We start from the raw sequence: 27,409 nt of genomic DNA, 5'->3' as shown, positions 1-27,409 counted from the left end.
ATAAAAAAAGCAGTAGTGTGAGGTAATCAAAACCTTATAGACAATGCCAACCACATCTTTCCACAGAGCTCGATGTTTGTACCAGAAGGACAGACAGACTCACCAGTACTGCAGTATTAAAAACTTCAGATCTGAACACTTCCACACCGTGGTTATCAGTTCTTTATTTCATATTTAATTAGCGGCCGATGACTCAGAAGCCTGTAGTGTATACTCAAGAATGCATGTACACCCAAATTCATATATAAAACAAAAGCACACAGACCCAGGGACAAATTGGGTTGTAATATTTATCTGACACTGTGTTTTTACAACATATGTGTATCGGAGCGCACATCTTGGCCTTCGCCGTATCGATCTTAAAGTACACAGAGCTCCACAGTTCTGACGCCCAGAATCCAGACATTAGGTACCAAGACAGAACCGGTACCAGAAGCTTTGGACGAATGCATCTAAAGTGGACTCCAATTTTGACTACACAGCGTGCCTTCAGTCAGGTTACTTGTTTTAGCATAACTCGCTTACTAATTATATTTGTTTCTTTCACTTTTGAAGGTCTGAGGTGACAAAGATAACCCGACAGAAAGGTTAGCACCTTTAGGAGTGAACAGACAGTATCCCTTGAATGTATGGCCATGCCAGTAACTTCAAGACAGACAGACACACACACATGTACACACACATTCACACACGCACGCACACACACACACGCACACACACGCACACACACACACATCATTCCCACAGAGTGATATGGGGACAGAGACTGCACTATGCAGCCTCTTGTCGGCCATTTTGGAAAAAAAGCTTATAGTCTTCTCTTTGGCTTCTTCCTCCGTCTCCTCCGTTCCACGGAAAGGGGACAGAGATGGCATAAAAAGGGCGATTCCTCTCCCTGTCCTGCCCTCCCTCTCCCCACACACCGACAACACACACACACACACAACAGGCACACACACACTCACCAGACCCCACAATGATGCAAAAGACCTACGGACGACACACAGTCACCAGATTGCCCTGCAATAATTGTTTTTACTTGAAATTTGGCTGGAGGCTTTTCAGAGGGAAATTTAGCTTTAATTCTGCCTGTTCTCAGAACTTGGTGGCTTTCTGGTATGACAAACGCATACAATTTGAAACAAATTACAAAATTAAAGACAAAAATCTTAACAGCTTGTGTGTATGCATTGCTGGTACACCATAAAAAGTCTAAATCTGGTGACAAAAAATTTGGCAGTTGATGGCAGCCCCAATTTCCACGCACACACACACACACACACACACATGCCTACACACAGACATGCACATAGACACACACACACACACACACACACGCTTTGACAGAGACGCAAACAGCCAGCTCTCCCCCCGTCTCTCTCATTACACCTTTAAGTCCATCATGGCCTTTCTGCGGTCAAAGTCTTCGGGAACAGTGTCTGCAGGGACGACAAAAAAGAGCTTTACTTCCATAACATTCCATAAAAGCTCCACAAGTCACAGTCTCAATGTGACTGTGCTCAAACACAGGCCTTAAGGAGTTAATGTGACTGTGCTCAAACACAAGCCTTAAGGAGCCAATGTGACTGTGCTCAAACACAGGCCTTAAGGAGTCACTGTGACTGTGCTCAAACACAGGCCTTAAGGAGTCAATGTGACTGTGCTCAAACACAGGCCTTAAGGAGCCAATGTGACTGTGCTCAAACACAAGCCTTAAGGAGCCAATGTGACTGTGCTCAAACACAGGCCTTAAGGAGTCACTGTGACTGTGCTCAAACACAGGCCTTAAGGAGCCAATGTGACTGTGCTCAAACACAGGCCTTAAGGAGTCAATGTGACTGTGCTCAAACACAGGCCTTAAGGAGTCACTGTGACTGTGCTCAAACACAGGCCTTAAGGAGCCAATGTGACTGTGCTCAAACACAGGCCTTAAGGAGCCAATGTGACTGCTGAAGCACTGCTTTAAGCACAAGGTGAATGTCGTTCAAACACAGTTTTAAACTTGTCCGTGCCACTGCGCTCAAACACAGCTTTGGCCCACCAGTGTTCCGACGTTCACACAAACAGAACACAGCTTCGTAGACTCCCACTGTCACTGCTCAACCAGTGCGGCCTTCTGGGTACTGGCGCGGTCAGAACGGGCGCGGGCAGAACGGACGGGCGGCCATTCCGTGTCAAAGCTCCGACGTGCGAGTGCCGGTTTCCTTCACGGCGAAAAGAAACAGCCTGGGCTTTTGTCCAAGGCCGTGCCGGAAGCCGGCTCCTCCTCAAACACGAGAGGAGGCCGTCCGCGTCGAGCAGGGCGCGTGACATCCGCCCAGGTGGGCATGTCCACCGATCCGAGTTCATGTCACGGAAGAAATATGCCCCGGAAATCACTTGTGTACACATCTGTGGTGGTCAGTGTGTAAAGTCACGTGAGGCTTTGAACCAGTGTAAACTATAATATCAAATAACATTGCTATTAATAATTAACTTGCTTGCCATTTAGCGAAAACAGAAGTCAAAATTTGCATTAGGCAATCCGCAAGTAGATATACATTTTCCTGAGCTACCAACTTTCTAATAAAATGCTAATTTGCCTTTAAAAAGTCAATTGACTTTTTTTTTTGTCTTCAATTTTGACTTACCAGTAACTGCAAGCGCTACTCTTTTTCATCTCAAACTCTGTTTGGTGAAAATGAGTTATTCCTGAATCCTAGCCTTTATGTCTCATTTTCACGTGCATCAGACACGTTTATAAAGTGAGAAAAAGTACCTCCATTGAAATACACACAGAAAAATACCAGATAAAATAAACTGCGATGCTGTACTTCAGACTCTAATGGAGTACGTATTGTCCCCAGCGGACTGGTATGTAAGCACCGTTGAGAGCTGATTAAGCAGGAGGAATTTTGGCGGCGCACCCGGCGATGGGAACGGGCGGGGTGTGATTTTTGGCCGGACGCGGGTGACGTACCGTTGCATCGGTAGCGCAGGTTGGACCATATGATGGCCTCCTGGGAGAAGCAGAACACGCCCAGCCTCCCGCCCCGCATGGTGGTGTCCATCAGCACCCCCGAGTCGGCGACCAACGCCGGCCCCTCGAACAGCTTCACCCTGCGACGCGCCAATGAGAGGGGAGAGGGTGGGCGAGGGGGCGGGAGGGTGTGGGGGAAGAGGGGAAAATTTGACAGTGGAAAGAAAAGCTCCTGGGATGGGTGAGCGGCGAAATTGCGACAGGTCAGAGAGGAGATGGGGCTTCCCTCTTTCTCCCAGTGCTAATGCTGTGTGGCTGTGTGTGTGTGTGTGTGTGCGTGTGTGTGTGTGCATAAGTGTGTGCATGAGTGTGTGTATGGGTGTGTGTGTGTGTGCATGAGTGTGTGTGTGGGTGTGTGTGTGTCTGTCTGTGGGTGTGTATGTGTGTGCGTGCATGTGTTTATGTGTGTGTGTGTGTGTGTGGGTGTGTGTGCGTGTGAGTGTGTATAAGTGTGTGAGTGTGTGCGAGCATGAGTGTGAGTGTGTGCGTGCATGAGTGTGTGTGTGGGTGTGTGTGTGTGTATGAGTGTGTATATGTGAGTGAGTGTGTGCATGCATGCGTGTTGTCGTTTGCCTGTTCCTTCCACATTAATAAAGCTGGTGTTTTGGGGTATAAATGGGGCACACAAGTGTTTCCTCACTCTCTCCTCCTCCTCACTTTCTCCTCTTCCTCACTCTCCTCTTCCTCACTCTCCTCCTGCTCCTCTCTCCTCAGTGACACTATCACACACTTCCTCCCCTTTGTTTTCCTCCTCTCTTCTCTCAATCCCCCTATCCCATCATCCTCTGCAGTTTATCTTTTAGGATGAGAGTCCTCAATTAGGGCCCTGTCTAGCAACCCCCCCCCCCCCCCCTCCACTCAAGCTTCCTCCAGTTCGAGACCATATGCACCCCAACCCTTCTCGGATCTCTTCAATCTGTCTCGGCCCCCCTTCCACCCCCCCATCTCTCTTTCTCTCTCTCTCTCCCTCCCTTTTGCTCTCTAGTAAATTCCTTCCACTCTGCTGTAGTGTCCTTTGCATCTGCATATGAACAGATGCCCGACAAATTCCTGCCAAAGATTTGATCGCCATGGAGACGGGGACAATAACGGGCCGGGGGTGGTTGGGGGGGCGGTGGACGGGAAGGGGAGGGGGGAGGGGGGGGTTTAGGGGGCCCGGCCTCTGTGAAGTCTCATAGATTCGGGGAAATTGAAGGGGTACTAAGCCCCGACCCACTCCCACCAGTATTCACAGTCAGCCCTGTTCTTTAGGCACCACAGTGGGAAGATCGCCCCCTTGTGGGCCATCGTGCTCAGCTGAAAGTTGATGGACCAAATAAAAGTTAAAATCATGTTTAAAACTAAAATCATGTTCTTCTTTACACTCATAAGCGATCTGGAAGCTATACCTCGACATAAAACTCTATAACATGAACAGATTTAACATAACAATTTTAGGTTTATGGAACATTCCTGGTAAGTTGGGATAAATGGTTCTAACACTTTTTCATTTTCAACATTTGAACATTTTTGTGAACACACTTTCAAGTCACAAGGAACAGTTCAGTTTTAAAACATCCCATTTTGTTATCCGTGGTAAAATATGAATTTAATTTCAATTCAAGAGGCCGATTCAGGTTACGTTTATCCGAACAGTTCAATTCACCTGCCATTTCAACGCTTATTTTCAGAACATCTTTTAAAATGTTATGCACAAACATTCTCAGAGACAAATAGATAATCATCAGTGGGAAGGACATTACCAGTAAGTGTTTACACCACAGGACTGAAACGGTCAGCCCTGACAAAACTTTACCTGGAAGGAGTGCATTATATGAGGAGTTGTGAGAACGTTCTCATCATGAGGTTCACATCTCACACGCATTCAGGAATCGAAGATAATTGGTTAACCGAACGTTCTTGAAATGAATTTGTGGTGGTTGGGCTGGGCTAGGGTGGGCGGGGCTAGAAAGAAGTGGGCGAGGCTGAGGTTGGTGGATGGGCGGGGCTGAGGTGGGTGGGCGGGGCTGGGGGGCTCACCTGATGTAGCCCACCTGGGGCCTGTGGATGAGCTGCCAGCGGTAGGAGGTCTTGTCCCTCCAGCCCACGTTTCGGGGGTCCTTCCAGAGCAGCTTCACCTCGCCCGGGGTGTCGCCGGTGTTCCACAGGGCGTTCCGCAGGAACTCGCCGGGACCCGTCCGCGACTTCACCGCCTGGCCGAGGGAGGACGAGGGAGGACGAGGGAGGACGGGAGGCGGTCAGGAGACATAACCAAACTATTTCGGGCCTGGCCGTGGGAAGCAGTCCACAGGACAGCCTCACACATCCACAGCATGTGTCTGTCCCGTGACTCTCTCTGCTTTCCCCCCCAGTCCCAATAAAAAGTGGAAAAAAATGCACAAGGAGGGTGGAAAAATATTTTTCTGTTGTCATCATGAAACTTTCATGAAACCTTTATGTTTGTATACTTAGCCACTTAGCAGATGCTTTTATTGAGAGCAACACCCAAAGCGCGTGTACAAAAAGCTTAGTCAAAAGGCAGAAATGATACCAAGCTATTTGTGTCACAAAACTAATATGTTATTAATGTCCCAACTGACAGTGTCTTTACACAGTTCTACAACATGATATTCTTTTATCCTCATCTTACCATCTTTACCATCACAGTTCTGGAAGCCATCAGGAGGTGCAGTTGGGTTTTGGCACAGATGTTATTATGGGCCCAACCAATCATGCGGAATATTGGTAACAACCAATACAAAAATGCCATTCTTTGCCTACTTCCTAGTTTCCTGTAGGTATTAGTACAGGTATTACAGAGTAACCAGATGGTAAGCCCCGTATTCTTAACTCTGAAAGTTCTGTCACCTTTCCGTTGACCCCAAAAACATTTCAGTTTGATTCCTGAAAATTCCTTCAGGGGGCTTGACAATACAGCAAAGTTCTAATGGACACACTGATGCACTGGGAACCACGGTTACCACACACAAACCTGCAGTTAACCCTCTGAAGAGTTTTTGTAATGCTTTTTAGATTTTTTAATTTTAAGTCAGTGTTCTAGAACTTCAGTTCAGTCACCAGTAGTGATTGTTACATCAGCGTTAGAATATCAAGTTAAGAGTATCTAGCTAGTCTGCCTTTAATGATGTGTTTTTGGGGTGGGTCCGAAAAGCCAAATCGGGGTTGGCGGCGGCGGCGGCGGCGGTGGTGCCCACCTTCAGCTGCAGGCCGGGCTGGGCGACGGCCCGGAAGGGGATGGACTGCCAGTAGGCCTGCTCCGTCTGCTTCCACATCACCACGTAGAAGCTGGACGAGTCCTGGTAGCCGAAGATGAAGCCCACGTAGTCGTCGTCGGTCACCGTGTTGATGTGGAACGTGCCCTCGAAGTCCACCCCGTTAAAGGCCGTGTAGCCTGGGGAGAGAGGGGGGAGGGGGGGGGGGGGGTGGAAAGAAGGAGAGGAAATGAGAGGAAAGGAGTGAGGGATGGACGGGGGAGTGGAGGCAGGAGGGAGGAGAGGAGAGGAGAGGAGAAGGAGAGCTGGCAGCGGGATTGACGGGCCAGGCTCCCGATCCACCGGCCCTCACTCGCTCATCTACCCACAACCGCGCTCTGAGCTGAGCTAATACACGCACAGAGACTGGCCAATCAGAAGCAGCCGGGTGATTCACCTGCCCAATCCGGTGCAGCAGGCTTTCTGCATCACACAAACGCTTCCCGCTATTTCACCTGTGCGTACTTATCTCAGGTAAGAGCACGGTCTTCACCAGACCACAACTGGTAACCAGCGCACCTGCTCAGGCAGCTGTCAATCACACAGAGGAGGGTGGAGCCAACTCACCCACAGCCAAGCCTGGGTCGCTGTTCATGGTCTGGACAATCTCCATGCCCTACAAACAGGACAACCAGCATCATATATCAAATCGTACCAATACACCATGACTACCGCTACTACAACTCCTACCACTAACAGAACTACAATGAGAACTAATGCTACATCACCATTAATACTAATACTGCCAATACTACTACAGTGAGACTCACCATCACTATTTAAACAATACAGCTACATTAACAAATACTACTATCATTACTAATAATAATGCTCTATTTAGAGAGCACCCAAATTCAGTGTGCTTGATAAAAATGTCAGCTAAAGTTCCGTGGTGTCTGGAGTGAAAACCTGGTTCAGAACGTTCTCAGTCACCTGGTTGAGCACCACCCAGTTGGGGTCGATTTGGGCGTCGCCCTCCGGGTCCAGGACGATGGTCTGGTAGGCCCGAAAGTCGGTCAGCGTGACCTCGGCGCTCTCCGGACAGACGTCGAACACGTCCATTACCGTGTCGTTGTCGAAGTCCTCCTCGCACACGTCGCCCACGCCGTTTCCTGCACAGGCACAGCCACGCAGACAGGGGGCAGCGTTGAGCGAAGCGGAACACAGAACAGATCCCAGCAACAGAGAACAAAACATAACTGACCTGCAAGGGAACAATAAATGGCTTAATGACAACCGGTGTAATTATGCAACACAATCTAAAATTTACAATTGAATACACCATGCCATGAAAAAACCTTGCATGGTGTTGCATTTTTTTGTAATTTAAATTCTTTTGATACACACTAAAAGTTCTAATGTATTGTCAATATTTCGCAACTTGACAAGCAATAAAAGTGTTTGTGCAAAAACCCAACACAACTACATATTGTCTAGTTTGTAAGTAAACTGAGCAGTAGGCACACTTCAGTGGCAGGAAAAGGGCGAGCATCATTGGGCTGTAGGGCCTGTTCTCTTTACAGGCATTTTAGCAGACAATCTCATCCAGAGCGACTTACATAACTAACTGTAGCATTTGCATTGCATCCATTCATACAGCTGGATATATACTGAAGCAATGCAGGTTACGTACTTTCCTCAAGGGCACAAAGCCAGTGCCCTACCAGCAAATGACCTTTGACCTTCAGGTTGCAAGACCTGCAACTCCTTACCCATTATACTACACTGCCGCCCAAAGTATGTTAAGCGCGTTGGTAAATGTAAAACGGAAGCAGTGTTGTATTTGGGGTTTTTCCTGCTGTGGTTTGAGGTGAGTCAGCGTTACCGTTGGAGTCCTTCTGGTTGGGGTTGATGATGAGCCGGCAGTTGTCCGGCCCGGGCCCGACGAAGTCCGGAATCCCGTCGTTGTCGTCGTCCTCGTCGCACTCGTCGCCGATGCCGTCGTTGTCGGAGTCCAGCTGGGAGCTGTTGGGCACGTCCGGGCAGTTGTCGCGGGTGTCCTGGTGACCGTCGCCGTCCCTGGAAAGACAAGGGGGGGGCGGTCAGGGCACCCGCCGTTGTGTCTCAGGGGTGCACAGCGAGCGCTTGTTTGTTTAGCTGTGTGTTTATGTGTACATTACATTACATTTCATTACATTACAGGCATTTAGCAGACGCTCTTATCCAGAGCGACTTACACAACTTTTACATAGCATCCATTTATACAGCTGGATATATACTGAAGCAATTTCGGTTAAGTACCTTGCTCAAGGGTACAACGGCAGTGTCCTACCCGGGAATCGAACCTGCAACCTTTCGGTTACAAGCCCAGTTCCTTACCCACCTTACCCACTGTACGCTAACAGAATGAGCTCAGGGCAGGGAGGGGCAGGGGGGGCAGACTCACATGTCATTGTTGGTGTCGCACGAGTCACCCACAAGGTCATTATCAATGTCTGTCTGCAGGGGGCAGAGAGAGAGAGAGATAGAGAGAGAGAAAGAGAGAGAGAGAGAGAGAGGGAGAAAGAGGGAGGGAGATGGAGAGAGAGGGATGGGGTAAGAGAGGGTTGAGAGAGAGATAGGGAGAGAGAGGGAGGGGTGAGAGAGAAAGAGACAGAGAGAGAGGACACAGAGAATGCATCATTTAAAAAGTCTCTGCCTTCACACATAAAGAAACACAACATAAAAAGCTCACCCTAGTGACCTTTCCAACAATAAACGGGATTAATTTATGAATAAATAAATATAAAGTGAATAATGATCAAAAACCTTTTTAAAAAATGTAAAAATGAGCTGAAAAATTGTTACTTTGAAACTGAAATCCCACCTTTCCTTCCTCTCTCTCCGTCTCTCTCACTCTCTCTCTCCCACCCGGTCTCACTCTCTCTCTCCCACCCGCTCTCACTCTCTCTCTCTCTCTCTCTCTCTCTCTCTCTCCCTTTCTCACCTGCATTGGGTTGCTGATTTCGGGGCAGCTGTCACAGGCGTCCCCCACCCCGTCCCCGTCCCGGTCAGTCTGCATGGGGTTGGGGACTCTGGGGCAGTTGTCCAGAACGTTTGGAATTCCTGCAAGGAGACGGAGGAGTTTCCCTTCTGCCAGATGACCGGCGTGCAACGACATCACTGTCAATGGTACTCCACATTACAAATGACTGCAATCGGCCTCTAGATCAGACGACCTCATCCCTGGTCCTGCAGAGCCACAGGGCTTGCTTGTTTGTGCTATCACTTTAACCCTTTAAGGCGTGAGGTCATAAGTCTACGGTGAGAATGTTCTCAACTGAACATTCTAATGGTGATGTCACAATCGCTACTGGTGACTGAAAGCAATGGAGTTCTAGAATGTTTACTTAGAATTTTGAAAATAAAATTAAAAAATTCAAATAAAACCTTCTCTTCAAAGGGTTAAAATCAGAAGCCAGTTCAGCCCCAGGAGACCAGGCAAGTTAACTGTTTTAATTGGTCAATGGCATGGTGTGACGCCAAAACTCCAATCTCTAGGAGAAAGGTTGAGGATCCCGGGTCTAGCCTGGTTGGTTTAAAACATTGGTTTAAAACATTGCTGAAAAATGTATAATATTTTAAATCAGTCTACCTCATACCCCATGAACCTGTGAACGCGCTACTGGCTACCTTCTCTGTATCAAAGTTATACTATGCAGGGCTTTAGCCTTGCTGCGGTCCTGTGTTTACAATCAAAAAAGTCTCCTCCACCATTGTCAGCCCCACCATCTCACCCCGAGTTCCTGACTTCAGTCATCTAGCTACCTAACGTAGCTGGATCGCTATAGACAACATTACCTACAGCTCTAACAGAAAACACACACCAACTCCGTGTTGCCGTTCTTCCCCTTTGTGAACTGTCAGCTGTTGCCATCGCGGAAAAGCAATTCCATGGTTGACTCTGGTTTTTGGTTTTTGAACAGGCCCTGTCAGCTTTGTCGTTACCCTTAGCTGTACTCCTTCACCTCCACCATTGCAGTAGTTAGCTGGCTACAAACGCTCAACTGAAACTCGATCCCACCCCACAGGCTCTGTAGCCACACCCTCCCCTCCCTGACAGCAAGGAGTGCCACGCCCAGAAACATCCCGAACACCTTTAAGAAGAAGGAATGCAGACGGAGGAGCATGGCTTCTGAATACGAGCAGAGACAGTCAGTGCATCATAGACATGCCTTATGCATGGTTATATTAGAATGTTTTAAAGTAAAAATCCTGCATAGTATGCCTTTAAAGGCCGGGAGAACCGCAAGGGGCGGCGTTACCATCTCCGTCGATGTCGTTATCGCAGGCGTCCCCCTCGCCATTCCCGTCCGTGTCCTTCTGGTCGATGTTGGGCACGTTGGGGCAGTTGTCACAGGAGTCCCCGAAGGAGTCCGTGTCCGAGTTCTGCTGGTCCTTGTTGGGAATGAGCCGGCAGTTGTCCTGAAAAACACACACAGTCCACTGCTGAAGTGCCCAGAGGAGAAAAACCAAACTGAGGCCGGCAAACACAGGCACTGGCACCTTCTCTCTCAAATGCATTTTATTTATTTATTTAGGATCCCCATCAGCAAAACACAGTGTGCAGCTAATCTTCTTTACTGTGAATTCTCCCCCACCATGGATGGATGGAATGGATGGGTAGAGATAGACAGATATATCTATAGATAGACAGACAGACAGACAGACAGACAGGCAAAGGCAGTAAAACCGACAGATAGACAGACACAGAGAGATAGATAGATAGACAGATAGATAAATAGTTAGATAGACAGACACAGACAGTTTGACAGATAGATAAATAGTTAGATAGACAGACACAGACAGTTTGACAGATAGATAAATAGACAGATAGATAATAGATAGATAGACGGATAGATAGATAGTAGATCACGGAGAAATATATTGAGCCCAACAAATTTTATGAAGGAGAACTCCAAAAAGAAGAGAGTCAGGTGGCTGTTTGGAGACGGGCGGACGGACGGACGGACGGACGGACAGACCTCCACATTCTTGATCCCGTCTCCGTCAGCGTCCTCGTCGCACTGGTCCCCGATCCCGTCGTTATCGGCGTCCTCCTGCCCCGAGTTGGGCGTGTTCATGCAGTTATCCTGACAAAAGAGGCGCCGGACGGGTCAGTACTGCGCTTCAGAGAGATGGGGCACAGTGGGGTGTGCAGCCTGTGAGGCGTCTGTGCTGCTGTGCCATGCAGGGTCTGTACTTTCAGTGTCATGCAGGGTCTGTACCGTCAGTGTTAATGTGGTGTCTGTGCTTCTGTGCCATGCAGGGTCTGTACCGTCAGTGTTAATGTGGTGTCTGTGCTGCTCTGTCATGCAGGGTCTGTACCGTCAGTGTTAATGTGGTGTCTGTGCTGCTCTGTCATGCAGGGTCTGTACTGTCAGTGTTAATGTGGTGTCTGTGCTTCTGTGTCATGTAGGGTCTGTACCGTCAGTGTTAATGAGGTGTCTGTGCTGTGATGCCATGCAGGGTCTGTACCGTCAGTGTTAATGTGGTGTCTGTGCTGCTCTGTCATGCAGGGTCTGTACTGTCAGTGTTAATGTGGTGTCTGTGCTGCAATGCCATTGAGGGTCTGTACTGTCAGTGTTAATGTGGTGTCTGTGCTGCTGTGCCATGCAGGGTCTGTACTCTCAGTGTTAATGTGGTGTCCGTGCTGTATCACTGACCGGTTTGCAGTGTTTGTCGTTGTCGATGCAGGGGAGAGACTCGTCAGGGTACCCGTCAATATCTGTGTCTGGACCACAGGTGTTCCCGTTACCTGCCCAGCCCACATTACACTGGGGGGGGGGGGGGGGAGGGAGAGAAAGAGCACTGAAAATGAATGAGGGGAAGATATAATGACAAGTAATAAAAAATAATAAGAATAATAATACATTTTATTTATCAGACGCCTTTTTGAATACTCAAGGTCACCTTACATGGTATTAAAAATCATCTAAAAAACAAACAAAAAAGACAAAAAACAACAACAAGAATGCACACAGGCAGGCACAGCATTGCGAGTTCGTTACCAATAACACACACAGTGTTACAGGTAGGATACAGTCACACAAGACTTGACCAGTTCACTGCAGGGTGTAGACTGGGTGCGTAGAGAGGCGAGCACTTTTCGACAGGACTTTCACATTCCTCCCCAGGACGCGCAAGTGAGATGCATGCTGGGAAATCCGGCGGGCTCACCCTGCAGGTCAGGTCCCCGTTCCGCTCGATGACGCAGTGGGCGTTGATGTCGCAGGGGTTGAAGCCCAGCGAGTCGCACGATCGCCACGGGAAACAGCCGACCGTCTGGTTACCGTAGAAACCCACTTTACACTGGCCGCACCTGTACGAGCCCTGAGCGGGATGGAGGGAGAGAGGAAGAGAGAGAGAGAGAGAGAGAGAGAGAGAGAGAGAGAGAGAGAGGGAGAGAGAGAGAGGGAGGTGGAGGAGAGGGGCAGGGGGACCGAGAAGAACAGAGTGATGCAGAGATGGAAAGAGTGACAGAAAGACAAAAAGAAACCGTGAGAGAATCAGAGAGAAAGAGGAGAGAGAAACAATAATAAGGGATTAAGGAGCAGTGAAGAGAAAGAAATAAAGAGAATTTATTTTTTAGAATGTAAAACACATTTAATTATAATGTTCTTTTCATTTGGAACTGTACATTTGCACATTACCCATACCCCAAATACAGAGAGAGAGAGAGAGAGATGGAAAGAGCAAGAACCGGGCTCATTTTTGACAGGTGAAACAGTTGCAGGGCAAAAGCTGAGATGATCATTTGAGGGTCGGGTTTAAAAACACGTGACGATCTGTACATGACAATAAGCAGTGTGCCCTGAATTGCATTGTGGGATTGAAGGGTGTTGGGGGGGCGTAGAGAGGTGAGGACGCACTCACCACAGTGTTGATGCACACAGAGTTGGGCACGCACGCGCCCTCAATGCACTCGTCCACGTCCATACACTCCTGCAGGAGGAAGACAGACAGGAAGTGACATCATCCCCCAGGGAGGTGGGGCAGTTCGCTTTCACTAATGGATGCATAAACTGAATGTGAACAATTTAGGTATAAGGGTCTGCTGGGCAAGTAATGTGATGTCACAATGGAGTCTCATTTCTTTGTTACATCACTATGTGCACATAATTACTGCACTGCGACTGTCCAATCACATCTGCACATGCCTGCCAAGATTCTATAAATCCAGCAGACGCTCATCTCCATATTCCTAATGTTAAGCACAAACATGTGACAATGGATGCTCTGTGCTATACTTAGGCACTGGAAACAGCCGTTACTAACTGGAGCCTTCTGCTGTTAAGAAGAGACGATGGAAGGAATGTAGGCACTGAGTTTATTGTTTCTACTCCTTGTGGTTTGTGCTTTATGGACCAAACCCCCCCCCCCCCCCTCCCCCATTTCTGGGTTTGGTTTGTTCCGCCCACCTGTTTGTGACTCTTGGCATACTCCACTCCTATCCCGCTGAGGGGGGGGCCCGTGAGCCCTGGGGGGCACGGCTCACAGGAGAAGCCCTTTGCCACGTTCACACACGCAGATGGGGTGAAGCAGGGCATGGCTAGAGAGCACTGGGGAGGGAGAGAGAGACAGAGAGAGAGAGAGAGAGAGAGAGGAGTGAGAGACAGAGAGAGAAAGAGAGAGAGAGAGAGAGAGAGACACAGAGAGAGAGGGAGAGAGAGGAGTGAGAGACAGAGAGAGAAAGAGAGAGAGAGAGAGAGAGAGAGACACAGAGAGAGAGGAGTGAGAGAGAGGGAAGGAGATTATGACTTTGATATTTTCAAACATAATATGTCTTTGGATACCTTGAAAGGTGAATAATAAATGATATAGGTTTGAAATGCATTATTATTATTATTATTATTATTGTTATTAAATACGTTGTGGGGTAATGGGAGTCACGCTCCACGGTAAAGGTTTCTGTGGCTGGCTGTGGGGAAGCGGAAGGTTCCGGAAGCGGCGGCGCACCTCATCGATGTCCCGGCAGTGGGTCCCGTTCCCGTGGGTGCCCTCGGGGCAGGGCCCGCAGCGGTACCCCGGGTAGTCGAAGGTCTCCATGCAGTGCACCCCCTTGTAGCAGGGGCTGGGCGTGCAGCGCGACCGCGGCTCGTGGAACCCTGAAGAGAGAACCCAAGCCCCGCCCACTTCGTTACATCACCGCTGCAGCGGTTGAACCAAGCGGCCGAAACAGGGCTGCGCTTCATGGTCTCGTTTGGGAGACGTTGCTCACTAGCGCCAGTGCGGTTGGCTCCAGCACAGGTGTTCCAGCCACTCGTTTTAATGTAAGCCACTGGTGACAATACAGTCAAAATACGAAGCCAATCTTTTTTTCTCCCACAAGAAAATGTAGACGACTGGACTTCATGTCCCTACTGCGCAGTATGGCTCCAATTTCTACAACATGGTGGCACCCACAAACTACAATTCCCAGGCTTCAAAACACGTTTTACCAAGCTCATGGAGAGTCAAATGGTGATGTCACTATTTGTCCATATTTTTCTCCAGTCTATGGGTTGAACAATATTTTAATGCTGCTCTGCAGAGCTAGTGGCAGTACAGAGATGCTTCCACCTGGCCCAGGTGACCAGAGCAGGGAACCAATAAGGCCAGCAGCCAGGAGTCACCAAGACGACGCTGTCACTCACCACACACTTGGCACTCCAGTATGGTGTTTCTGATCAGAGACATCTCTTTCACCTGAGGAGGAAGTAAACACAAACATCTCAGATTCGCACACACACACACACACATACACACACATACAGACACACACACGCATGCACACATACACACACACACGCACACACACACACTCACGCACGCACACCATGGTGTAACTCTTTCCTCACCTGTTCTCTGATGTCCTGCCTCAGTTCCCCCAGGATCTGGTTGAAGATGATCAGCTGGCCAATCAGGGCCTTCGTGTGATCACCTGACACACGGGCACAAAAAAAGATCAAGAATTCAGCATAGAAAGGACAACCAAGTGAATATCAGGACAGTGGAGTGGAACAAAGAGAAAAACAGGACAAAATGAAATCTTGGGAGATTAACGTTAATTTGGATTAATATGAAAGATTACTGCTAACTGGGTGTTCATTCATGGAATATACTTACCCAGAATGGAGTTCACATCACCATTCACTGCAAAGACAAATGAGGATAGACATCATCAGCAACATCGCGGCTAGCATCGCCAGCTATTCATGTCCTGATATTGATAGCCTGGTAGCCAGAGCAAAGCGTTGTTAGCGGGTGCAGCTAACAGACACACACACGGGAATAACATCTACATACGCAGTCATCAGTTTCACCCCTGATTTTAACAGACTCACGCAGGTACCACTGACTCAAGCTCTGGTTATTGAACATGAATCTAAAATCATACTCTTGGGGTCCTTGCACTTATTAAGTATTTAATTATGCAGTATCACCACTAGATGGAGGTAGAGGCATTTATAACATATGTAGCAGGTGCTGAAATACTGACAAATAGGCATAAGTGTAGTATGAACTGTTAAATGAGTGCAGTTATTAACTACTTTAGAGAAAGTGAGGTCTATACAGAATAGGTTACTGTATCTGACTGGCTCCCTCTGCTGTATTAAGCTGGTTACCTGTGCTGTAATTAGACCGGTTGCCTGTGCTGTATTAGACTGGTTACCTGTGCTGTATTAGACTGGTTACCTGTGCTACATTAGACTGGTTGCCTGTGCTGTATTAGACTGGTTACCTGTGCTACATTAGACTGGTTGCCTGTGCTGTATTAGACTGGTTACCTGTGCTACATTAGACTGGTTGCCTGTGCTGTATTAGACTGGTTACCTGTGCTACATTAGACTGGTTGCCTGTGCTACATTAGACCGGTTGCCTGTGCTGTAGTAGACTGGTTACCTGTGCTGTATTAGACTGGTTGCCTGTGCTGAATTAAACTGGATATCTGTGCTATATTAGGCTGGCTCCCTGTGCTGTATTAGACTGATTCCCTGTGCTATATTAGACTGTTTGCCTGTGCTGTATTAGACTGGTTGCCTGTGCCGTATTAGACTGGTTGCCTGTGCCGTATTAGACTGGTTCCCTGTGCTGTATTAGACTGATTCCCTGTGCTATATTAGACTGGTTGCCTGTGCTGTATTAGACTGGTTGCCTGTGCTGTATTAGACTGGTTGTCTGTGCTGTATTAGACTGATTGTCTGTGCTGTATTAGACTGGTTGTCTGTGCTGTATTAGACTGGTTGTCTGCGCTGTACTAGACTGGTTGCCTGTGCTGTATTAGACTGGTTGCCTGTGCTGTATTAGACTGATTCCCTGTGCTATATTAGACTGTTTGCCTGTGCTGTATTAGACTGGTTGTCTGTGCTGTATTAGACTGGTTGTCTGTGCTGTATTAGACCGGTTGCCTGTGCTGTATTAGACTGGTTGCCTGTGCTGTATTAGACTGGTTGTCTGTGCTGTATTAGACTGGTAGCCTGTGCTGTATTAGACTGGTTGCCTGTGCTGTATTAGACTGGTTGCTTGTGCTGTATTAGACTGGTTGCCTGTGCTGTATTAGACTGGTTGCCTGTGCTGTATTAGAATGCTTACATGTGTTGTGCTGTATTAGACTGGTTGTCTGTGCTGTATTAGACTGATTGTCTGTGCTGTATTAGACTGGTTGCCTGTGCTGTATTAGACTGATTCCCTGTGCTGTATTAGACTGATTGTCTGTGCTGTATTAGACTGGTTGCCTGTGCTGTATTAGAATGCTTACATGTGTTGTGCTGTATTAGACTGGTTCCCTGTGCTGTATTAGAATGCTTACATGTGTTGTGCTGTAAGGAGTCTCCCTGGAACGGGCAGTCAGACAGAACTCCTGCTTGAGCCACTGAGCCGCCAAGAGCCATCTTCAGAGTTTCCACTGAACCCTGAAACAGTCACAACGGTATTACACACACACACACATACATACACACAGATACATGCGCGCGCACACGGACACGCACATACATACGTACACACCCACACATGCACTCACACACACACACACACACACATGCATGCAGACACACGCACACAGACGTGCACAAACACAGACACACTGCATCACACACACACATACATGCACACAAATGCACACACATGTACACACATGCACACACACGTGTACACACATGCACACACACACACACACACGTGGACACACATGCACACACACACACACACGTGTACACACATGCACGCACACACACACACACACTTACACACTCACACACACACACACTTACACACACACACACACACACGTGTACACACATGCACGCACACACACACACACTTACACACTCACACACACACACACACACACACACACACACTCACACACACATGCACACACTCACCGTGGTCGCCCCATGTCTGGCACCATGTTACAACAAAAACATGACTCACCATGACTGACAAGCCAGAACGTAACATTTCAGAAAGCACTGGTCTTTCTTTCCTTTCTAAAATTGTAGCCCCACTTCGCCACCCAAAGGTATTTAAAAATGTATTTTAGCCAGTAGAGTGCACCCAATGTCTCCCTGGATCTATTACGGTGGCCCCGGAGGGCCAAACCACAGCAGGCCTTAACCACACAAAGGCAGCTCAGGCAGGTGAGTCTGTGACCTTTCCACCTCTACCTCTCCTGACTGGTCTCCGCTGTGGTTAGCAGAGATAATGACTCAACAATGGCATCTGTGATCAGCCCGTACCTCTCCAAACCGCCTCCGTGTCATTAGGGAAAATGGCGGTTATCAGTCGGACAGGGACAACAATGGCGGTTCTGTTCGAGAGGACGCCCGCCGGTTCAAATGGATGATTCTGGAACCACCCAGACACAGCCGACTGGTTCTTCATAGTCACCGATCAAAGGCGATAGCCTGAATTGAGGTCAGAAACCTTATTGCCATTTATTGCCGTTTATAACTGCGTTTCGGAGGAGGAGGTTGTAATTCAGATCGTAATTGTTCTATGAGCTCATATGGATTAAAGTGCAGCCTGTGTTCTCTCTCTCAGAAGAAACAATTTGGTCCATTTTCATCCATTCAGATCTATCAACAGAAATTAGGTTCTGCAACATTGTGCATGTGAAAGGCTGACCTTCAGGCCCAGCTGCAAGAAACTGTTCAGAAAAAGAGAACTTCAGGCAATTAAAAATCAACCATCCAATCAACAATCAACCAATCACCCACCTAACCAACAGCCAACCAACCAACCACCCATCTAACCAACAGCCAACAAACCAATTAACTACATAACCAACAACCAACCATCCATTCAACTATCTAGCAAACAAAAACCAACTGGCTATCCATTTAACCAACAACCAACCAACCAATCAACCAATCAACAGTCAGGTAAGCAAGCAAGGAACCAGCCAGCCAAGCAATCAAGTGCCAGCCACTGACCAACCAATCAATTCAATCAATCAGTATACCAATCAGCCAATCACCAATCAGCCATAGTGCACTTCACTATGGAAACCGTCAGTCACTGTCAAGACTGCTTTCGGAATCACAGACAGAGAGGATGACAGAACAGATTGCATATGAAGCATAATTAAACTGCTCAACAGGAATTTAAAATGGGAAGAACAGAGTACTTTATGGAGAGGCAAAAGACCAAGAGTCACCTGCAGCCTGGCGTAGGCTTTGTAGCCGTTGCGAATGTCAACAGACTCCGGGTCCGATGGGAGCTGGACCAATGAGGGGAGGCCCTGGCTGGAGTCAGCCAATCGGCAGTTGAAGTAGAGCTCTAGGTGGAGGTTGTCCCGGCGAAGCCCGCCCACCCGGAGGATGAGCGAATGGGATTGGCCCTCAACCAGGTTCACATTCTGCAGGCTAACTGTGTGGAGCTTCCCGTCACTCCGTACGTACCGCACCAGAGCTGAGAGAGAGAGAGAGGGACAGAGAGAGAGAGAAGGACAGAGAGAGAGAGAGGGACAGAGAGTGAGGGAGAGGGACGGGGGGGGAGAGAGGAACAGAGAGAGAGAGAGAGGGAGAGACAGAGAGAGAGAGGGACAGAGAGAGGGAGAGAGGAGAAAGGCAAGAAACTTGAATATAAATGACACAGTCATAACGTCCACAGTAACTGAATATTAATCAATATTCTGGTTCCTAAGTGGCAATGAACTGCGATACAGGAATTTCACCTGTAGAGTCAACACATAATTCAGGACAGTGCATCTATAAAATATATTACAAAACAGAACAATCCACACTGGATATTTAATACTAACAGCAGCTTCAGGGCTGGTCTGACCTCGCCCCCATGGTCCCGCCCCCAGCCCCTAGTGCGACCACACCCCCATGGTCCCGCCCCAGCCCTCAGGCTGACCACACCCCCATGGACCTGCCACCAGTCTGACCACACCCCCATGGCCCTGCCACCAGTCTGACCACACCCCCATGGCCCTGCCACCAGTCTGACCACACCCCCATGGCCCTGCCCCCAGTCCTGACCACACCCCATGCCCCCCCCCCTTCCAGCCCCCAGTCTGACCATACCCCCATGGTCCCACCCCAGCCCCCAGTCTGACCACACCCCCATGGTCCCGCCACCAGCACCCAGTCTGACCACACCCCCATGGCCCCGCCCCCAGCTACCACGCCCCCACGGATGGTCTGACCACGCCCCTGAAGCCCCGCCCCCTCTATCACCTTTGTTGATCTTGCCCATGATGGCGAGCTCCAGGTACTTCTTGTTGTCCTGCTTGTCGTAAAAGCCGAGCAGGACGCCGCCCAGTTTGGGCGGGAGGCGAAACGTGGAGACGATGTAGATATCGCTGAGCGTGTTCATGGCCCCCGACACCTTCTCCACCACCGACACGCTCTGCTTAGCATCGCTGAGCGCCAGCATGTCAATTACTGGGGACGGGGGGAGAGAAAGAGAGAGAGAGAGAGAGAGATATCAACATGCCAATTATTGGGGACAGGGAGAGAGAGAGATATCAACATGTCAATTACTGGGTACAGGGAGAGAGAGAGAGAGAGATATCAACATGTCGATCACTGGGGACAGGGAGAGAGAGAGAGAGAGAGAGAGATCAACATGTCGATCACTGGGGACAGGGAGAGAGAGAGAGGGAGAGAGAGATATCAACATGTCAATCACTGGGTACAGGGAGAGAGAGAAAAGACAGAAAGAGTAGGAGACAATGGAAGATATATCTTACTGAGAATAAGCATCAAACTCATGGGAAGCTTCAGTGACTGTGTGTGTGTGTGTGTGCATGCATGTGTGTATGTGTGTGTACGTGTGTATGTGTGCGTGCATGCCTGCGTGCATGCGTGTGTGTGTGTATGTGTGTGTGTGTACATGTATGTGTGAGTGGTCTGAGGATTTATCCTCACACGTAGCAGCAAGCAGAGGTAAGGTCGGTGAATTCCCAGAGGGGCGGAGATTGGGAAAGACCAATCCGGTGAGTTCTGTCGCAAACGCGGGTCACATCCTCTGACCCACGTTAAGACACTCAGTCGCCCCGTCACCGCATCATTGGCCCACAGTCAGCCAATCAAGGCCCCAAGTGAGCATTAGAGAGCAAGATTTGTTACCTTGCAGCTGCTTCACAGCATCACCTTTAAATCACTGCATCCAAGCCAAGCCAAAAGAGTGTTTGCTAATTTATAGCTCCCCATTTTAAAATTCAGGTTTTCATAAAGTTAAAAAAAACTGTGATATGCTCATATATCATCGCAAATACTTTGTATGTTCCTTTATTGGCAGTTATTTTTATTCCATGTGTTGAAAGTTCTCGTCCAGCTGTATGAACTATAAGTGCCTCATAACTCGACAGGTAATAAAGCTGATTCAAAACCCCTATGCGACTTTACCATAATGTTGTGCTCATAAATGTAAAAACATTTTTTTGACCGTTCCTGAAAACGTCCATTTTGAAGAAAACACACTCGGTTTGCACAACACGGACACTAACATTTTTTGCGTCACTTTACCTCCAAGAGAGTTCATGTGACTACAGCAGGGATAAAAATGTACTATCACAGAATAAAACCTACTCAGTCCGAGTGCAGTGCAGTGCAGACTGAACTGTTCACTTTGTACGTTATGCCCGTTTATAATGTTAACATTGAACACCTCATTGAGCACAGATAACACAACGACTGATTTAGACTCCCTTGTTCCGCTGGAAATTCCACAGCTTCCGACCGATTCGTTTCCTAACAGCTGGCCTTCTTTCCTGAAGCAGAAGCACAGCAATACCCTTCACCTCTCCAAGGGTTCGACCATACACCCAACCTGGGTCCCGCTCAAGATCCCAAACCATTGATCGGGTCTTGGTGTCCAACTGAACCGGACATCAGCGCCGCATTACACAGGACTAAATTTCTACCATCTATCGCTACAAAAACTCAGTCCAATTCAATTTTACTTGCATAGCAGTTTTTTTTTTTTTTTTACAGAGGCAATGCCACAAAGACACTTCACTGTGGAAATACAGAATAAAACTGGGGGAAAAAACCAGGCCTGAAACCCCAAAAAGTGAGCAATTGAAGTAAAAAATAAAATAAAATTTTAAAAAAGAAGAAGAAAGAAAAACCCTCAAACGGTGGCGAGAAAAAACTCCCTGATGGGAAGAAATCTCGAGAGGTGATTTATAGGACAAGACATAACAGTACATGAACAGTGAGAGACGCTCAGGCAGAATCCAGGATTGGAACTCACAGGCCCGAAAGAAGGGACAAAGCAAAGAATCTGCAAAACCAGCAACCGTAGTATACATACACATATAGTGTGTCCGCTGCAAAGATCACAGGCAGAAAAAAAACTTCAGAGGAAACTGCAAATCGACTCTATAACTAGATCCAATCGGAGGCAGAGTCCAGGCTAAGTACAGGTTAAGTCCAGGATAAGTCCTGACTAAGAGCAGGCTAGGTGCAGCACAGGTCTCCCACATCACTGTGAGAAAACCCGCTGACTCAGCATCTGCCGCACTGCGCTAAGTAACACACGGCACTGCTTGTCCTGATTGGCTACTTCATTTAAAAAAATGTGTGACTGAACCAATCAAAAAAACAAAAAAAACAAAGACACCTTATTTTTGCTCCAACTGGATGTTTGTAGTTTACAAATTAAACATGCACAGTCAAGCCAAAAGCAATGAAAATTATTACACAGTATAGGCACACCGTACACTTATTGCACATGGAATAAGCTGTGAAATCTCGCATTACATTACAGGCATTTAGCAGACCATCATCCAGAGCGACTTACACAACTTTTTACACAGCACTTACATTGCATCCACTTATACTGCTGGATACACACTGAAGCACTGCAGTTGAAGTACCTTGCTGTAAGGTACAATGGCAGTGTCCCCAGTGAGAATCTATCCTGTGACCTTTAGGTTACAAGGCCAGCTCCTTACCCATTATGCTACACTGCCACCCACTGCACGTTTGCACAAGCACACGCCATGAGAATATGTACATGACGGTAATCAAAGTGAAGATATTTGGCTCCAGCAGGTGAAGTGTCCGTACTGAGTCATCCTGCTGTGTAAATGGGCAGTAAGCCCTCCGCATTGGTCGCACTGGATGACAGCGTTTGCTAAGGGGCTAAATCCAAGCGTTACGATGAGCGTTGCTCAAAAAGCGTGAGGGGGCGTGGCGCTAGGGGAATCCAAAGCCTGGCAGGACCCAAACCACCCCGCCTCCCACCCCCTCACCCCTGTGCGCAGTCCGCCACAGTAACCACTAAAACACATGCCGCTGCATCAGGCAGCACGGAGGGCTTTTCCCTGAGGGACGGTGTAGGCCCCTGGTAACATAAGCGGGGGGGGGGGGGGGGGTCCCAGGATTGATTCACCACTTTTTTTTTTTTCCCCTGACAGCTGCAAGATTTCAGTGGTCTGCCCCCATCCCCCACCCAGCCCCCCAAAATATCTGCAACCCATTTCAAACCGTTCTACAAATCACTCCCATTTACCTCTCCTTTCTCTAGTTTCCCCCTCTCAAGTTTGCCTTTCGTTTTCTCTCCTCCTCCTCCCGTCCAGTGCCTTACCGCTTCCCTCTCCTCCTTCCCCCTCTCTGTTCCTCCTTTCCTCTTTTTTCTCTCTCGCTCCCTTTCTTCCTTCGCTTCTTTCTTGACCCTCGTCCCTCTCTTTTTCCCCTCTGTAGAAAGAGTTCCCAAAGGCTCCTCTGTGTCTCCATAGAGGAACCCCTGTCTAGTTCAAGGGTTCTTTGTCGAGCAAAATGGTTCAATCTGGGGGTTTTGACACTTTCTGCACCCACCATAGACGGTTCCATAAAGAACAATAAAGTGTTTCCTAATGGAGAGAAACCAGAGATCCCCTTTTTTCTGAGAGTACCACTTTCTCCCATCACTTCCTCCCTCCACCTCTAATATTCCCTTACCACAGGTCCCATCTCTCTTTACCCCTTCCTCTCTCTCTCCCTCTGTCTCCAACCGTTCTGTCCGTCTCCCCGACTCGGTTCCACATCCTTGTTGACTCTCTTCTCTTTTAAAATCAAAGCCCTGTGGGCCCCAGACGGCCGTCTCTCCCTCCCCCCCTCTCTCTCTCACCGTCTCTCTTATCCATCTATCTCCCTCTCTTTTTCATATTCCTCGCTGCCACCTTCTCTCGATCTCTACCCAAGTCTCTAATGCTACTACTCTACCTACACCTCCGCTTATCCATTGTCTGTCTCTCCTCTGTCACCTTCTCTCTATCTCCACCCCCATCTCTCATGCTCCCTCTCTACCTCCATCATTCTTATACTCTTTCATTCTCTCTGCCTATCCATCCATCTCTGCCTCTGAGTCTCTTCCACTCTGTTCCCCCCTCCTTCTTGCTCTCTCCACCTCTTCTCTCCCTCTCTCTGCCTCTATCTATCTCTTGCTCTCTCTCTACCTATATCCCTGTCTTGCTCTCTTTCTTTCCCTCTCTGTCTCTCCCCCTCTCCCGTTCTCTTTCCTCCTCTCCTTTGTTCAGGCCGGTCTGAACAATGATGGCTGGCTGTGAACCACCAGGAACCTTGCCAGAATGATGGAGAGACAGAGGAAGAATGACAAAAGAGGAATGGAGAAAGAAATTGAGGGAGAGGGGGGTTTCCCTAAGCCTTAAGATCATGTTAAATGCCAGTCAAAGCTTGAGGAAGGAAAGGATCAGAGAGCTTGTCATGCTCTTTAACATCTTCAAAGTTCTTCCTGAAAAGGGAGGTATGATTAGAATACAAGGGAAAGAGACCAAGATAAACAGATCTCGAAATCTCATATTTTTAAAAACCATCTGTTTGAACGCTCACGCCTGCTTGACCATGCTGGACTTATTCTGCAACAAGAAACACAGCAGTAAAAAAGAAAAAAAGAAAGAAAAGCTTAATTTCAGCTGCAGTAGCTTAAATCGGTAGCTGCTCCTCAGACTGGTAAAAATGCCTCCGCGTCTTTGAAACGTGGCCTCGTTAAATCCGAGTTCCAAAAGGGAAAATCCTCGCAGACTCCTCCTCTGGCCTCTGGGCAACCTTGTTTCCACACCACTGCAGGAGTGGTGCAGTCAGAATTTTGGCAATGCGCGATCAGCAGACACAAACACGCCTGGCCAGGCACGCTGAGGTAATAGATAAAGTGGGCCGGCCCACCACCCCTGTTCCGAGCACTACCAAACTTCCAGCAACATGACGCAAACCGGGCTCGCGGGATCTGATGTCCCCGATGAGCGTGTAGAGTAATTAAAACGCTGCATTAGGACTACATCTCCCACAATTCTCGCCTCTGAAATCTGCGCTGGAGCGTTTTTCCTGTTGGTCTGGACATTGTTCCGTGAAATATTCACACAGGTGGCAGTGGACTTTTTTGTCCTTTGTTTCCACGGCGACGCCTCCGCACTTCCTTTCCTACACCTTTTTATGTTTTTTTTAATTTGAGAACTGACACGCTGTAGTCCCGATTTCTGTGTGAGCAGCATTTTTTTTTTTTTGGGGGGGGGGGGGGGGGGGGTCCGTGGGCAGAGTTTCGGATCATTACACGCGTGACTTAGGAAGTGTATTCAAAGAATAACGAGGTGTATTAGTAACAAGATGCGAATCTGCACGTCTAAGACAAGCTTGTAGTGTACGTATAAGCACATTACAAGGGAAAACATTACCGGTCCTGGGCATGAAGAAAACGTCACTGCTCCGAACCCACTACTTCCTTTACAACAGTACTTCAGGCAAGTCGCACTGCATACAGTAACTTAGAAGCTAAATTAGGGGGCTAAACAAAATTGCGTTTAAATGTACTGGTAACCACTGGATGTTTGAAGATAACAGCAAATATTAACATACTTCACAGGAAGCATAGTTACCATTTCTAAAGAAAAAAGACCCCCAGTGACTTAAAAGGGCACTTGGACGTAAATCTTTCCCAAAGCCCCATTAGTGCATATCTATTGACTGGGAAACAAAACCGAGCCCTTGAGTGCTATCAGGGGCGCTTTTATGCGTCCTAGTCGTTTGCATCTCTTTTCATGGTGTGCACTTAAGCGCTATTCACCGCGAGCCCCGCCGAAGACAGAGTGCTGCAATTTGCATGGGCTAATTACCGTTCATTCCGGGTTAATATAAAATGTAACGAAGCAACAAACTAACCGAGCAAAATATAAACAACGGCAACAAAACTATTTTTTTTCACCTTATTTCATTGGCAAATGACAGCCAAAAGTTTTGCATAAGTTGTGATAAAAAGCCAATATTTACCTGACATATATTATGCGTGTTTTTCGAAACAGTTAACTTTCCACGGAACAGTGCATTGCAAACAACCCGTTTAGGTGGCGTACCTTGCATCTCTGCCGAGTCACAGAGACAGAAGAGGAGAGAAGCGCAGACAAAAAATAAGACTGGCATCGTCGTTATCGCACCCATGCTCCACGGAGTGTCTTGGGTACGTCGGCCAAAAAAAATGTATCCCGCGCTGAACACCAAAATACAACAGAAGAAAAATGAACCACCTGTCTCCTAACCACCGGTGCAGATGCTAACCAAACCCAGTATCGAACAGTGGTTAAGGTCCTTTGCGGCGCGCTGACTTCGCGCGAGGGCCGGCAGTAGCGGCGACTTGTTAAGAACAGTGACGAGTGAAAGTGTCAGCGAGGGAGTTTCTCGGAGGCTCTGGTGATCCTCGCCGCACGGGGTGCGCTGCACATTTCCACCATATCACCAGTAAAAAAAAAAGAAAGAAAGAAAGTCCTGTACGCACGAGGCGAGATGACGAGACGCGCCTGTCAAGGGCAGATAATGCAGTCCTGTCCGCCTTATTTGCATCGCCCGTTTTATGGTTTCATAGGCAGCTACTCAATAGCAGTATTGTAGGCAGCTCGAGAGGCGCCCACAAACTGATGCCATGCGGAAGAGAACAGCCCACTGCGAGATAAAAGACTTGACCATTCACCCTGGGATTTTTGCGACAACTAAATCGTGTCTTGCAGAGACACTGGGCTGTACATTTTGAGCAGATGGACAATTTATATTTATGAAAACATTTTTTAGCATCAGTAAATCTCAGTGATGGTGTGGGATTTGCAGGTAATTAACTACACCCCTATACCCTGGGAACACCAAATGCGTAATTTTTCCATCGATTAAATATTTAGGCTAAGTGAACACACGTGTATGAATGATAATGCTGTCGCTTGCATTACACGTGTTCTTATTCTATACAATGAAAACCTGTCTCATCCCCAAGGGTGTCTTGAAAAGTTTTAAATTAAGCTCGTTGAAATGTCTTTTTTCCCTCAAACTAGGGAAGTGAAGTCAAAGAGCGGGTTTAAAGTTCTCCTCTCATGAATGAGCGGTCGCGGCAAAGAGAATCCGTTCCAACTTTATCATAATATGGATGTACAAAACGTTCCAACGCGGTCCCCAAGGCCGAAATTATCTAATCCCTCGCATATTCCTTGGCAACTTGAGAAATGCTTGTTTATTGTGGTTTACGGTTGCCCTAGCAACAGCGTTTATTGAGAACATGTTGCCGCTTATTTCCTCTTTGTTGAGTGATGAAGCTGTCGGCGATAAAGTTAAAATTATCACGTCATTCACGCTTTAGAACCTATACGTACACAATATTACCTGGCTTTGTATGCAAATCGGGAAATAAGTTCACTAGCTACGCTATTTTCAACTTTATGATTAAAAAAAAAAAAAAAAGAATA

The 27,409-nt window shown here is 47.9% G+C and overlaps 1 protein-coding gene across 1 annotated transcript; it reads right to left on the bottom strand.

The window, feature by feature from the left end:
• Positions 1 to 144: 144 nt before the first annotated feature.
• LOC118234093 (thrombospondin-3a-like) lies at positions 145 to 27,409 on the bottom strand. The gene is made up of 23 exons (XM_035430412.1): positions 26,039 to 27,409; positions 19,920 to 20,126; positions 18,893 to 19,146; positions 17,042 to 17,144; positions 15,358 to 15,384; positions 15,090 to 15,172; positions 14,886 to 14,937; positions 14,209 to 14,357; positions 13,671 to 13,811; positions 13,126 to 13,194; positions 12,430 to 12,582; positions 11,916 to 12,026; positions 11,235 to 11,342; positions 10,515 to 10,674; positions 9,197 to 9,315; positions 8,657 to 8,709; positions 8,096 to 8,289; positions 7,204 to 7,382; positions 6,838 to 6,886; positions 6,214 to 6,410; positions 5,039 to 5,211; positions 2,960 to 3,099; positions 145 to 1,439 (listed from the first exon to the last, which is right to left on the bottom strand). The coding sequence occupies exons 1-23, from the start codon at positions 26,121 to 26,123 to the stop codon at positions 1,384 to 1,386; spliced, it is 2,862 nt and encodes a 953-aa protein (XP_035286303.1). The 5' UTR covers positions 26,124 to 27,409; the 3' UTR covers positions 145 to 1,383.

This window comes from Anguilla anguilla, chromosome 8 (assembly GCF_013347855.1).
Source record: "Anguilla anguilla isolate fAngAng1 chromosome 8, fAngAng1.pri, whole genome shotgun sequence".
In the NCBI taxonomy this organism is placed as follows: Eukaryota; Metazoa; Chordata; class Actinopteri; order Anguilliformes; family Anguillidae; genus Anguilla; species Anguilla anguilla.
The sequence above is the reverse complement of the archived record's forward strand: the minus strand, read 5'-3'. Positions and strand labels throughout refer to the sequence as shown.

Excerpts from the sequence above, each read along its gene's own strand:
- LOC118234093 (XM_035430412.1), bottom strand. The coding sequence starts at position 26,123 with ATGGGTGCGATAACGACGATGCCAGTCTTATTTTTTGTCTGCGCTTCT. Across the intron at positions 13,812-14,208 it reads ACTGCCGGGACATCGATGAG|TGCTCTCTAGCCATGCCCTG; the intron begins GTGCGCCGCCGC and ends CTCCCTCCCCAG. Across the intron at positions 3,100-5,038 it reads CCCCAGGTGGGCTACATCAG|GGTGAAGCTGTTCGAGGGGC; the intron begins GTGAGCCCCCCA and ends GGCGCGTCGCAG.